The sequence below is a fragment of the Dendropsophus ebraccatus genome, chromosome 6 (genome assembly GCF_027789765.1).
Source record: "Dendropsophus ebraccatus isolate aDenEbr1 chromosome 6, aDenEbr1.pat, whole genome shotgun sequence".
NCBI classification, from domain to species: Eukaryota; Metazoa; Chordata; class Amphibia; order Anura; family Hylidae; genus Dendropsophus; species Dendropsophus ebraccatus.
This window is the reverse complement of record NC_091459.1, coordinates 104,973,172-104,988,431: the sequence shown is the minus strand read 5'-3', so window position 1 is coordinate 104,988,431 and position 15,260 is coordinate 104,973,172. Positions and strand designations below refer to the sequence as shown.

Genomic DNA, 15,260 nt, shown 5'->3' with positions numbered 1-15,260 from the left:
GTTTGGCTGCTATACAGTATCTCAATAATTCTACGAGTCCCAAATGTAACATGAGCACAGCCCAAGTGACAAGTAATAGGGAATGATCAGCCAGATAGATGACAGATCAGTTTGTTCACTTAATGCTGTAGCCTACTAAATTAGTTTTTTTTTTACGTTTTATGTTTTTTTTTCTTCATTCATTTTGCTTAAACAGTGTTTTTTTATTACAGCCCACAGAGGCAAGGAGGCCTACTTTTCTTGCTGGTGTAATATTTTTCATCTGGCCCATCTTTCGCTTTCTTGATGATAAGTTTTCCAGTTTCAACATCAACTTTCAGGTGAGTCTTTTGAGATATGCCTAAAGAATCCACTTTAACCTACAAATAGATATAATAGGTAAAAACTGTTATAAAAGTAGATCTGTAAACAAAGGATAAAACTAAAAAGGAAAATGTTGATTACACAAATCAGAAAAAATAATGTGAAATATAGGAGAAGATAACATGTAACACTGTTATAGGGGGTGCTGTTGCAGGCTGGCTCTGTTATTGAAGTATGTTATTGAAGCTAACTTATTGACAGAACCATTATTGAGTCACTTTGCACCTGACGGACTTGACAAGACCTTGAAAAACATAATTTTTTTCATCTACAAAATGCCTAAAATTCGTGATGATGTTCTTCCAGCTTAAAGTGCACAGGCCATGTATCAAGCTGGGCAAAAGCTATTGAGCAGTGTCTGTACACACCTGGAAGTGTAGTAATAGGGAGCAAAAGCTAAAAAGTAATAGTTTTCTAGCTTCCAAGACAATCCCTTTAAGGGGTGGTCTCATGCTGGAATAAGGGCTGCCTGGTTTAGAAATACTGGCCAAGAAGAAAATATTACCTCAAATATTATGGGGGGAATGAGCGATCTTCTGTGTTTCACTGCCGCTCCTTCCATTAACACTGTTTTTACCTGAAATAAGAAACAATTGCAGTTATGACAAAAGTGTATAGGCCCAGATTTATCACAGCATGTAAAATAGAAACGGGTGTAAGCTGCTCACAGCAGCCAATCACAGCTCTGCTTTAGTAACATGCAGGCTATACTTTGGTTACTGTAGGCAGTTTACAACTATTTTACAAATGTTGATAAATCTGGGCCTATGTCTATCAGAAGAATATCTTTTCAATCTTAGGCTATGTTTACATTATGTAAGTTTTGTAATAATCACGGCCGTTGTAACAACAGCCGCGATTACTACAGAACTTATGTATTGCTGCCTTCTAAGGAATCCCGGCTGGAGTGTATACACATAGGGGGAAAGTTATCACGCAAAAAAGTTGTATTTGTTGGCGTAAAACGGCCAGATGCGACTTAATTTATTCACAAATGGCCGTTTTGCGTATAAAATATTTGCATCTGGCCATTTTACGCCACCTTGGCCAATGGGCCGTGGAGGGGGTGTGGAGGGGGCGGGGAGCACAGACTCTGGGTCCACTGCATTTATCATTTTTTGCCACGAAAAATTATACTGAAATTACGCCAGCTCTGAGCATGGAGAGGCTCTGTGAAATCGGGATTTATGTAGAGGCAATGCACCTCTACATAAATCCCCTGAGCTCTGGGGACATTTTTACGCCCAACATGCCACTTTTCTGCGGCCGCTATTCATTGAATAGCGGCCACAGAAAACCTGTCAGTTCACACAATGGGCGTCCATTATGTGCAGTGGGGAATTCGGATGCGGGCACACACGGGTGCGCCCACATCCGTATTCAGCGACAAATGAAGATCATTCGGCCGGTACTGCAGTACTGGCCGGGATGATCTTCTATGACTCCGGTGGTTTCGTGACCTGGACGGGTCATGGAACGGCCGGTGTCTTACTACGGAGGAACATGGCCTTAGAATTGAACTAAAGGTGAACTATCAGCAGGGTAGCCGAATCTAACCTGCTGATATGTTCCTATTGCACAGTAGACACAGAGGAGGAAGGCATGTCTCTTACCTTCCTCCTCAAAGCTGTCCCAGTGCAGTTAGTCATTTGCTCCAAGGTCCGGTGAGACTGTTAGGAGTACTGGGGCACCCATTAGGAGCACTGCCCGCCCCCATAGCGCCAATTCACTCCAGCCGGCCCGCCCCCTTTTCTAATGATAATAAATGGAGTGGGCCGGCTGGGGGTTGGCCAAAACGTCGCTATGGGGGCAGGCAGTGCTGCTAACGGTGCCCCACTGCTTCTAATGGTCTCACCGGACTGTGGAACAAAAGAATAACTGCACTGGAATGGCACAGAAGAGGAAGGAAAGACACATACCTTCCTCTTCAGTTTTTCATGTGCAATAGGATAATGTCAGCAGGTTAGGTTTGTCTATCTATCCTGATGATAGTTCCCCTTTAAGAAGAATATATAGGTATTTATAGCAAGTAAAAAAAAATTGTAGTTACATAATACGGTTAAAAAAAGACACATCTATCAAGTTTAACCAAGGAGGGGATGGATGATGGGGAGATTCTATACACAGGCAAAATAAGTAAAATAAAGCCAAGATAATAGCTAACTAGTAAATAACTGATTAACTTTTTGGGGGGTAGGAGAAAAACAGTTTTTTGCCTTTCTTCGTGTCAGTCAATGTGCAATTATAATACCACAATTAGTCTATTCTATGGGGCTGGGCTGTTACAATTGTAGGAATACCATGTATGAGTGTGTTTTTTTTTACTTTTTCTAACCTTTGTAAGATAAAAAACACTTAACTGTATTATACATTATTTATTTAGGCCTACTAGGACTAAACAGTACAATCTTCTGAAAGCTGATTTACTGCTTGGCTATAATCAGTACAGCTATAGTAATATTACATCCTTAACATACAGCTATAGCAGGCCTAGGGGGCTGTATTAGGCTACTATGGTAGCTGCCGTGATCTCCCATGATCTTGTTTGCAGGGCAGCGATGGAGACACAGATAGAGCTACTGGCCGCAGAATCTAAGGAGTTAAATGGTATGAGAGTTTTGTCAGATGTGATTGGATGTCTGCAATGCAAAAGCTGTAAGGCAATACTGTAATGAATATATAATATGACAAAAATAATGAAAGTGAAATAATCTTTATCTCCTTTCAGTTCCTTTTCCATGAAGCGTCTCTGTAAATGTTCGGAAACCTACTGAGTCACCAAATAACCCATCAAGTGTAAAAGAGTAAAGCGGAATGAAGAATTCCTCCATCATTCTATGCTGTGAGTCAACAGTCTGCTCAAATTCAAGTGGCTGTCAGTACATAGTACAGCTCTTACATCACACTGAGAACAGCCCCCTTACTCTGCAAGCGCTGAGAGAAAGGACGTATTTTGGTCCATTCTTTTGAGGCTAAAATAGGGCTGTATTTTAACTTCAAAATACGTCCGTCCAAAAATATGGCAGAAAAAAGATATTTTGTGAACACAAAGAAAAATGTGCATTTAGAAAATGGAAGAGGGAAGAAAAAAAACACACATAATACTAAGGCTGGGTTCACACAATGTATGACTGCAGTACCGGCTGGATTAAAATCACTTTATCTTAATGAGAATGTGGTCGCATTTGGGTGAGCCAGCGCTCCAATTAAGTATAGCACACAATGGGAAGTGCATTCATTGAATAGCGGCCACACAAAATAGACATGTCAGTTTTCTGTGCGGCCGTACACAACCTCGGCCGCACTGTATACAGAGGGGGGGATTTCTGAAGACCGGCGAACAAATACGCCAGTCTTATATTAGGCTCCGTCCCCTTTTCAACTGCTTCCAGCAGGTGTAGATTTGGATTATGATTAACGCCTGGCGTAAATCATGATAAGTAAGCCTCAGGAGGAGGCCACGCCTCCTCTACGTCTTGACCACACAGGGTCTTGATGAGGTTGAAACGTTGCATGTATGTTCTTAGTGATCAAAAAGAGTTTGAGGTTTTATACTTATGGATGCTGTAGGATCTCCACATCTGACGTCTACTGAGTGTCAACTTTTGGGATTGTTGGCCCTCTGGCGTGCATGCTAATGTCCTTTTTGATGGTGAGCCTAACCAAGTGTTGTTGGAAAATTTGTCAAAAGTGCTGAAATGTTTTCTCATCATTAGATATAGCCAGATGCAACACACTTCTTTCTCCATCTCCAGTGATCCATCTGACTGTTTGCAGGAGACAGAGTCTGTGTCCAGAAGTCAGCTGGACTTAGCACCTAGCTGGAGAGTGAAGTGCACTGCCCCACTCTTCCCCCACCTATATCTCACAATCAGTGGGGGTCCCAGCACTGAGACCTTGACTGATCTAAACATTTTACATATCTGTTCAACATGTCAAAAATAAATTTTAATACTAATGCTTTATGGCTTTAAGGAATTAAACATATAAAAGGAGTAATACTGTGTGTGACCAACAACACTTTCCCCCTATGTTATCCCCCATGATCTCAAAAACAGTCCAGAGTCTCCTGTAGGAATGTAGAGGTCAGGTATGTGCACTGCCGCTCCATTCATTGTCTGTGGGAGCTGCTGGGGATACAACAGCTCCCATAGACAACGAATGGACCAGCAATGTGCACATGTGGCCCCTGGCAGACCCTGTACCCTGCTCCCAAGATCATGGGATGTCCTGCTGCTGAGGATATGGATAAATGTAAATGGACGGACAATACCTTTAATGTTACTGAAAATATCAACACTGCTTCTACATTCATGACGGATGAAAGCCGACTAAGTTTGGTTAATGCATATTCTATGTAATATATTCTATTTATAGCAGCAGGGACACAATGTCAGCTATGGTTTGCACATTACATATGAGAGGTATCATAATGTTACATTCCGCAATGATTCTCTTACAGAATGACCATTTTAAGCAGGCTCTTATGTTGCTTAGCAATCTGTCAGCGATTAAGCCTGGCAGAATGTACTACAGACCAATAAAAATTAATACTTCCTAATATGTCTCCGTGCTAAAAATGTCATCTCTGGTTACAGCTTGTTTTACGGATCATTTCTGCTTCTCATCATGTGCACCGACATACCTTCTCCTCAAGGCTGGATACCATAGAGGTCAGCTGGTTGAGTTTACTCATCATGCTACTTGTGCCGGGGTCACCAGGTAACTGGGAAAGATTACACAGAATAGTTACTAATAGACCCAATGCTGTTACATGCTGCCATATGCAGCATATAGAGGTTTATGTAACAATAGGAAAAATGCAATAAATACACAATAAATATATAACATTGATCAGCTGCGCAGGTCACTGTCAGGGTATGCTCCCACTGCGGAATATGCGCAGAAACTGCATGGCTTGAAGTTCCGCCTGTCCCACTGACTCAATAAAGTTCCGCCTGTCCCATTGATTCAATGATATTCTCTAGCTCAACCCTCCATCCACCCAAAGAATTGACATGTCAATGGGACAGGCGGAAGTTCAAGCCATGTGGCCTCTGCTTGAAATTTCTGTGAAGATACTGTAGTGTGAACATACCGTCATAGTGAAAATGATGGCTATTTCTTCAATCACATCAATACTGCCCCTGTAAATGCTCCAATATTCTATACATGTCACAAGAACAATATACATGTCACAAGAACAATGCTTCAGAATACACACATATACTGGTACTATGTAGAGGGCAGACTACTTTATACCATTGACGTGGGTTGCATAACTCCGTATGAGCAGGACAATGCACCATTAGGTTACTCCTAACATAGCATTACAGAGAGGCGGATACTTCTGCACCCTATACTACTTGCTGATAGGTCACTTATTTGTATTCATGCCCAACTGTTCCATCCACTAATTATTCCTCACCATTACCATTTCTGTTTGCTGTCAGTGGATGAAAACAGTATTTTTTTTTAATCCTTAGGCTAATCTACTACTATGAAACTACTACTGCTTACATCTTGGGGGTAGATTTAGTTGTATTCAGCCAAGGCAACCCTCTTTGAGCTCACCTGCCTCACTGCAAGGATGGGCTTTGTTTACACCACAATCAGATTTGGTATTCTTCTATTCAATGTAATGGCCACCACAGTAGAACCTATATAGACATTCAGTCCATCATACATTATTATATTTTCTTTGAAAAGACCACCCTAGAGAAGAATCCTTTAATGCAGCGGTCTTCTCAAAGAAGTTTCCCTGTATAAGGAGAGAAGACGGCTTTGTGCCTTTTTGCCTAGACAGAATACAACTTTGGGGGTATGTATAGGACCTCTGCCTTTTGATTCAAACAAGAATGTTCTCATTCAACAACAGCAAGCAGAGATCTAGGAAGAGTCAAGACATAGAATCACTAAGTATATTAGAATATCTATAAAGGTTCTGTCTCTGTGCTTTTTTTACTGAGAAAAAGTTACAGGGTGTAGTATCTTGCATCTATGTGCGAGGGCGCTGCAAGCAACAGTGATTGAACTTTTTGTGTTCCTATTAGTGAACTGGTTGTGAACATGAGTGTTCAATGATAGAGTATAATTCTGTCAGGAAAAACTTACAGGGGAGCGCTGCCTGAATCCAGGGGACAACTGGGGTTCAAATGTACTCTGTATGGATTCCAGTGCCGGAAGTGTACGGGTGATTTCACTAGGAGAACAATACAAGTGTCAGATCATAGAACAATATACTTGAGACTAAGATTCGGGTACACAGCAATTGCAAAAAAAAAAGGTGACATCCCTAGCTCCTTGACTTTTTATATCCAGATGAACATATGTGACCGGGCCTTATGTAAGAACAATAAACCTACCATGACTGGCTATTTACCGGTGGTGATTCATAGCCCCAGTGGTAGGGAAATTGTTTTCTTGGATTGGCAGAGAACAGACGTCTTATGGAAGAAGGAAATCACTCAGGGCTATTCACTGGGCGTGAGACATGAAGATATAGGTAGATGAGAGGAGAACACTGTGTATGAGATGCATCACACAACAACATCAAACAGAGGAGGGTAAAGGGGCAAAAAGGAATTGAAGAAGGAGAAGAGATGTTTCACTTCCCCTTACCTCAGACAGCTGCCACCAAACTCGTCTGCCCGCTGCCCCCTCCTTTCCATACCTTTTCTTTGTGCTGTGATGCTTGGCTGTCTTCCCTCTGCACGCAGTACAGTAAGAGGGAGGGGACAGCAGGGAGGCAGACACTGAAGTAAAAGGAAGATTTCATATGCAAGAAAGATATTCTTACACGTAAAAGAGATATCCTTATCCCATGGCCCTAGATTATGTTGCAGTGGATGAGTAATGGCTCTGGGTATACAGTGCACTCTTTTAGAGCATCCCTACAATTGCACGAGTAGCCACCAAAGGGCGAGTCTGTCCCAGATGTGCACAGACAGCAAGGGGAGGAGGCTGTAACACTCATATGTGCTAGAACTACTAACATGTCTTAAGTGAGCCGACATCTCCAGCCTCATGTTCCCTGTACACAATCTGCACTATTTTAATGGAAACTAAATGCACAATGATTTTAGCATTGAAGAGAACATATGTCACTTGCCCTTCTGTGCACTAGAAAGTTGCCATTGGCTACTTACCTTTATGATTCGTTCTATTCTATTTAAAAAAAAAAATTGAAGTATATCTTTTAGGCACAGTCATAAGGCCCAATACAGAGCATTATGTCAGGAATGACTTTCCAACAACTGCGCACAGCAACGACCGGAAAAATCCAACACGTCAGATCATCTTTTTCCACGGATATTGTGTTGGCATTTGCCTCTTCTGTGTCATAAAAAAGGTGCAGCAGAAGGCAGCTAATGGTCTGAAATCACTTGAGTATGACCGGAATTATTCATTTTATTGTCAGAAACCAGGTTAACATGGCTGAGCTGTAGAATAATGTATCCTTTGTACGTTGATGATTCTTAAAAGACCTGACAGTTTTAACACTTGAGACGTAGTAAACAGAGTTATAATCCACATACAATTTTCCAAATACATTGCATAGTGGGTTTACCAGGTAAAATCTATTAACCCCTTAAGGACAGAGCCAACTTGCATTTTTGCACTTTGGTTTTTTTCCTCCTTGTGCTTAAAAGGCCATAGCACTGATAGCCCCCCATAGCGTCCCAGGCGCTATGGGGGGGATATCAGCAAGTCTAACCTGCTGATAGTTCCCCTTTAAAGGGATCTGTTAGCTGCATTTTACTTACCAAACTGCTGACACTGTTAGATAGCTGTTAGGACAAGGGGACACATAATTCCTTTTATATATCTGTCTGTGCTTCCAGAATATAGAAAAAAGCTTTTATTTTAAGTTGCAAAGTGTCAAAGAGTTATTCCCAAGCTACTAAATTGCTGAACGCCTCCTCACTTTTCCTCCTATTCCTACTTGAAGCTCATCCACCAGCTGATTGTTAGTCAAGCAGGGATAGGGATGGGAGGGGAAGCTAACAGACATTGCGACTTAGGCACTTGGAAAAGCCTCTTAAATACTTTTCACAGGAGAATTTTTATACAGTATGTTATGGAAGCACATATATAAAAGATACCATGAAACGGGTATATTGGATAATATAAAAGGTGCATCCATATGTTTTATGTTGCTTTGTTTTTGGTACTATTCTTTGAATAGGTCATCAATATGAAGATAACCCCACCTATCAGCTATTTACTGCCATCAAGGTGCTGGCTTACACAGTGAAATAAAAATGGAAGCACACAGGTCTGTATACTGTGTAGTGGCCATACTGGGATACTGCATTTTAGCTCATAACTACCTTTAAAAGGAGCTGAGCTCCAGTAATACAACATGGCCATTACATAGTGTACAGAGCCGTCTGCTTCTTCCTCTGTCTCATTGTTCATGGTGCATTGGCTCTGGCAGACAGCTGATTGGTGGGGTCTTAGATGAGGATAGGTCATCAATGAATTTTGCCTGAACAAACCCTTGAAGTTATTTTCACACTGCATCTCACAGTATCGGTCCCCGGTGTATATAGGATAGCTTTTCTCTTGAGCTAAATATCATGGTAGCTCCACTGCTGGACCAGTAGGACCCCTGCAGTAATTACCAGCCGCAGAGAAACCACACCCAAACTGAGGACAAGAGTAGCACTGTAAGTCAGCTGTGTTTTTCTAACCCTGAACAACCTTTTACCCTTTTAACACTTAGTCAGTGTTATACCATTCCTTTTACCTGTACAGTCCTGTGCAAAGGGTCATCAGGAGCTTTTTAAACTGAGGGAGGTTCTGACATCCATTGCGCACCATCTCACAATCGCTGGTGACATGAAGACGGAAATACTCTTGGATTGCCTGTAAGTGTTCCTCGGATACACTGCAACAGAAATATAGATTTTTTTAGAAAATCCATTTTTTATGTAAAGCACTGATCTGTACAGAACATAAAGTGTAAGCTTATTAATGGTCTTGGAGCACCAATCAGCAAGATAGGCACTCATTTCCCGAGCCTTTACAAAGCTTAATCAATCATGCAGCCTATTAACGTCATCATAGACAGCCACACATTCCCGATTACACGAGTAGACCTGCAGCCAACTAACAATGATTTCCCCTTTGTTGTCTGACCACTAGCTGTTTTCATGGGTCGATTATCAGCAGTGAGTGTTTCTTTCTGCTAATAGGCTTATGTAAAAGGGCCTTAAAGGGAATGTGTCAACTACATTTTCAGATACTAAAAGTAGTCCTTATAGTCTGTTTCTATTTTCTGACTTAAATAGTTTTATTTCACTTTTTGTACATTGTTATGGGGGCTGCCATACTGCCCGGGCTGTTCTTAACAGAGTTTAGTGACATGCTTTACAGCAAGCCTCATGGACATAGACTACAATACACAGACTCTGTCCCCTCCCCTTGAGATGAATGTGAAACATTACTAAGCATACTCTGTGATCATTGAAAAAGTAATTCCACAGGGAACTGCTATTGTCTCTTCTATCTACTGGTGTCACATGTCGCTGCAATGCTTTATAGATCGCTTTACAGTAGCCTTCTCTTATCACTACAGACAGAACAGGACGTCTCAGCTTAGTTTTAGACCCAGTGGTGGGAATGAAAACTGCAAGAATTCCAAATGATTTTATAATATAGATAGAAAAATGAAAAATTAGAAATAATGTCACCAAAAATTCCAAAAAAATCTATTTTACATAAAAACATTCTTTAAACAATATGTCATTTTCTGATGACACATTCCCTTTAAGTACAAGACAGTAGAATATTTATTAAAGACTATTTGCAAAGTTTCTTCATACAAATGCACTGGAGTAGTAATAAACATTGCTTACTAAAATGTCTATAAGCTCCTAAAATAATTTCATGCTTCAAAAGAAATTTACACCCAAACTGATTTATGCCACACCTGCAGGCCCTCCAGTCAAAACACCATGGCTGCCTAGATATTACATGGCCATGTCCACTTGCCATCTTTATTACAAAAATAACAGCAATTTGAACTTTCAATTGAAAAATGGTATCCTAATAATTGATGATTGATTCAGATTATCATGAAGCCGTCTACCTGCGCGTGTCAATGTCATGCATTCTTTGTAAAAATGTGTCAGACAAAATCAACGAGTTATTTCCAATATCGGCTTTCTCTGTAGTCGCTGGTGGATACTCTTTTGTTTCTGTTGATGCCGATGTAGGGAAAATGGTCCTAGGGGGTACATTTGGTGGAACTGATTCTGCAATAAAAGATATGCAAGGTATTGGTGATAACAATGGTTAGAGTCAAGGAATCTGTATAATCAAACATTAAGAACCATACACGCCATTCAGCTGTGATGAGTGTGAACTAGGGATGGTCCGAACCTGGTTCGGACGAGGTTCGTACGAACCCGAACCCTCGGTAATGATTCCCACTGTCTGCCTGCTCCGTGCAGCGGGCGGATCCAGGGGGAGGAACGCCTGGAAAACTGGGATACAGCCATGGCCATAGGCTGAATCCCAGTTTTCCAGGCGATCCTCCCGCTGTATCCGCCCGCTGCACGGAGCGGGCAGACAGCGGGAATCCGATGCCGAGCATTCGGGTTCAGCCGAACCCGAACCTCGGCAGATTCGGACCATCCCTAGTGTGAACCATTGAACAATAAACATTTTCATTTAAAGTGAATCCGTCATCAGGTCCATCAATCAAAACGTCACAAAAAATATTCTACTGTTTGGTTTAAAAATGGCAGGTTTTTGTCACATTTTGACTTTGTTTCCCCCTATATGCTCCAAACACCTTGGAAACCATGCTTCTATTTTTTCCCAAATAGCAGCGCCATGTAGTCAAGATTATCTGCAACATTGTGCGGAAACCAAGCCTCAAACTCATGTTAAATAGTAGTCAGTACACAGCTGCCATTGTGATTAACAAGAGAGAAAAGATTGTTCAGACCAGCTCACCTCGTTCCCGTGGACAAATGAGCTCCAATCCTTTGGGTGGGGTTTGGGTGCACAGATCCAGCCGCAGCCGGGCGTGGGTTCACAACAGAAGTAACAACAGAGGTATTTGATCTAGCACTCCCAAACGTGTAGAGAAACTAATAAAACATAACTTTTAATGTGTCCAGTTAAAAATCTTTTCTAAAACCAACGCGTTTCGCGCAGCTACGCTTAATCTAATGCTTAATTCTAACTAATTGCTAATCCTAATCTACACGTCATAATAAAGAAAGGTCACATGACCAAGCACATTACCTGTAATGAACACAGGTTGCCAATATACAAATGCTTAGGTATAATAATATAACAAATCATTTCTGTAATTAATCCCGTATGGCATTCTTGTGTTCAAGCGGAAAATGTATTCAGCCTACTTATACATTAGTTTTTTTTTTTCAGTCTCCCCCTCGGGGAGGGCTGGGGATTTTTTTAATGCCATAGCACCTAAGATCTGAGGCGTGTGCGTGTGGTACATCCCACATATTTCAAGTCACATTTGGTGCACTCAATGATGTAAATTATGTGATAGCTGTTACAGTTAATAAAATCCTGTATTTTGAAAGTTTGATTTTTAGCACTATTTGCATGTTTGGCACCTATTTAAGCCGCATTTGTAATTTCCTGTTATTTTGTCTTTATACACATTGGTATTCCCCAAGAAGATGCTGGGTGATAAGATGTCCTTGAGTGATCGGCCCCATCTCCTCATATTCTGTACTGTAGCGGGTGGAGAACGTTATCGGTGCGGCAATAGGTGAAGATGTTGAAGTTCTGCTCAGTGTCTTCGCCTGCGGTAAGGTGTCTCTGTTTTTTTTGCTAGTAGAGTATTGTTGTACGAAGGGAGCTAGACTCTCGAAAGCTTACAATCAAATATACTCAGCCTCCAAAAGGAATCGCCTGATTTCTTCTCTATTCTTCAGTTTTTTTTTTGTTAATTATGTTTTTAGCTCTTTTTAGAGTCCCCTGTTTGTAACCTCTCTGTCTCAAACGTAAAGTTGCCTGTTCACATTGTGTTTCAAACTCTGCTTCATCTGAACAGGAGCGTTTGATTCTAGTAAATTCCCCCACAGGGATAGATCTAAGAGTAGGGTTGGGGTGGTTACTAGTGGCATATAAGATTGTATTGCCAGCCGTACTTTTTCGGTATAGGGATGTTTGTACAGTCTCCTTTCCTGTGGGAGATTTTAGTAATATGTCCAGAAAAGGAATTTCTGTTTTTTGTGAATTTGCCGTAAATCATAGGTTATTACAGTTGTTATTTATATACTTCAAGAAGGACTCTACCTGGTGCTCGTCCCCTGTCCACACGATGAGAATATCGTCGATAAAGCGACCGTACCATTTGATACGGTCGCTGAAAGGATTCTGTAGAGAAAAAATGTACTGTTTTTCCACCAAGCTACATATCAGCCAGCTAGGGTGGGTGAGAAGCGTGCGCCCATTGGGGCTCCCTGTATTTGTAGAAAGAACTGCCCATTAAAGACAAAGAAGTTATGCTTCAGGAGAAAAGCAGTTACTTCTATTATGTACTCCCGTAATTCATGAGTGTAATCGCTGTATTTGTAGAGATGATGTCCAATGAAGTCATGTGGAATGGATGGATACAACACACACAGCTTACAGCTCAGCCACATGTAGTTCTTCTTCCATTTAAAATCTTTGAAAGCCCTGAGGACCGTGCCACTGTCTTGTAAATAGCCTGGTACTCTTATTACTAGTTTCTGTAGAAGGCACATATTTTTTCGTTTAGAGAGCCAACTCCCGATATAATCGGGCGTAAGGGAGGGGGATTGATTCTCCCCCTTGTGTATTTGAGGCAACCCATAAAATAGGGATGAGATCCGTTTCATGTCTCTCTTCTAAAATGCCTAGCATTATGCCGTCCTGTACTATTTTCTCCAACTTTTTTTTTAAATGTTATTGTTGGATCCGTGGATAACTTCCTGTATGTCGTACTGTCATTTAGAATTTTATATGCCATTTGACAGTACATTTCTTTATTTAAAACCACGATTTTGCCCCCCTTATCCGCCATTTTTATGATGTTTTCGTTTTCTCGAAGGGATTTTATGGCTTCCTGCTCCTTATGATTAGTGTTGTATCGTGTTATTTTTGAGTGTGATGTTTCTTTAAGTTTTTTCAAATCCCTTGAAAATGATCTATAGCTTCCACCCGTAACTTGAGTGGATAAAATGTGGGGTTTAGAGTGTTTCACCGGTACGCTATGGACAGAAGGTGGGTGCAATGATTGTGTTTCATATTCCAAATCAATTAAATGTTGCAAGTGAACGCTATGGACAGAAGGTGGGTGCAATGATTGTGTTTCATATTCCAAATCAATTAAATGTTGCAAGTGAATTTGTTCTCCAAAAGTTAAGCTCAGAAAACCATTCCGTATGTTCTCATTGGTTTGTTCTGGACATATTACTGAAATCTCCCACATTAAAGGAGACTGTACAAACATCCCTATACCGAAAAAGTACAGCTGGCAATACAATCTTATATGCCACGAGTAACCACCCCAACCATACACTTAGATCTATCCCAGTGGGGGAATTTACTAGAATCAAACGCTCCTGTTCAGATGAAGCAGAGTTTGAAACACAATGTGAACAGGCAACTTTACGTTTGAGACAGAGAGGTTACAAACAGGGGACTCTAAAAAGAGCTAAAAACATAATTAACAAAAGAAACAGAGACACCTTACCGCAGGAGAAGACACTGAGCAGAACTTCAACATCTTCACCTATTGCCGCACCGATAACGTTCTCCACCCGCTACAGTACAGAATGAGGAGATAATAAAAATTCTGAATAAAAACCTACCGATCTTGAGACAAGATAATATTGTAGCAGAGATCCTGGAACAGGGACATCGTTGTGTGGCCAAACGGGGCCGATCACTCAAGGACATCTTATCACCCAGCATGTTCTTGGGGAATACCAATGTGGATAAAGACAAAATAACAGGAAATTACAAATGCGGCTTAAATAGGTGCCAAACATGCAAATATTTAGAGACCAAGAAAAGTTTCACAAATAGTGCTAAAAATCAAACTTTCAAAATACAGGATTTTATTAACTGTAATAGCCATCACATAATTGACATCATTGAGTGCACCAAATGTGACTTGAAATATGTGGGATGTACCACACGCACTCTAAAAAAACGCATAGGAGAACATTTACAGAGCATGAGAAGTGGACTGAGGACGAACGCTTCAGGAGCTTCGAAACATTTCCTGGAATGTCATGATGGCGAAACCTCAGATCTTAGGTGCTATGGCATCAAAATCCCCAGCCCTCCGCGAGGGGGAGACTGGAAGAAAAAAAATAATGTATAAGGAAGCTGAATACATTTTCCGCTTGAACACAAGAATGCCATACGGGATGAATTACAGAAATGATTTGTTATATTATTATACCTAAGCATTTGTATTTTGGCAACCTGTGTTCATTACAGGTAGTGTGCTTGGTCATGTGACCTTTCTTTATTATCACGTGTAGATTCGGATTAGCAATTAGTTAGCACGTGTAGATTTTGGCTTGTGCCGCTGATTGGCCGAGAGACCTTTTTAAATGTTCCATTTTCTTACTTTCATATTGTAACCATGATTAAGCGCAGCTGTGGGAAAAGCGTTGGTTTTAGAAAAGATTTTTAACTGGACACATTAAAAGTTATGTTTTATTAGTTTCTCTACACGTTTGGGAGTGCTGGATCAAATACCTCTGTTGTTGCTTCTGTTGTGATTAACCCCATATAAGGGTTCTCAGTTCTAGTAAAGCATTTTCTTACTTGCATTTTACAGCAGAAGCCATGGTTGTTACACAGCTCATTTAAAGGGATCTCAGAGTTGAAATGTATGAGTCAGGAGAAGGGTACAAAAAAAG

At 40.9% G+C, this 15,260-nt stretch overlaps 1 protein-coding gene and 1 long non-coding RNA gene across 3 annotated transcripts in view; one reads left to right on the top strand and one right to left on the bottom strand.

Moving 5' to 3' along the window:
- LOC138795863 (uncharacterized) overlaps positions 1–5,071 on the top strand; it is a 36,457-nt gene extending 31,386 nt beyond the window's left edge. Inside the window, exons 3-5 of the long non-coding RNA XR_011363677.1 lie at positions 213–320; positions 3,092–3,205; positions 4,962–5,071. This is a non-coding gene — a long non-coding RNA (uncharacterized lncRNA). The remainder of the gene's footprint in view (positions 1–212; positions 321–3,091; positions 3,206–4,961) is intronic.
- Positions 1–15,260, bottom strand: part of INPP5D (inositol polyphosphate-5-phosphatase D) — a 73,989-nt gene that overhangs the window by 28,928 nt on the left and 29,801 nt on the right. For both annotated transcript variants that reach the window (XM_069975519.1, XM_069975520.1), the window contains exons 4-9: positions 10,460–10,625; positions 9,116–9,256; positions 6,478–6,565; positions 5,009–5,089; positions 869–940; positions 236–359 (exon numbers count right to left, since the gene is read on the bottom strand). In XM_069975519.1, the coding sequence (XP_069831620.1) occupies positions 236–359; positions 869–940; positions 5,009–5,089; positions 6,478–6,565; positions 9,116–9,256; positions 10,460–10,625 (672 nt within the window). The remainder of the gene's footprint in view (positions 1–235; positions 360–868; positions 941–5,008; positions 5,090–6,477; positions 6,566–9,115; positions 9,257–10,459; positions 10,626–15,260) is intronic.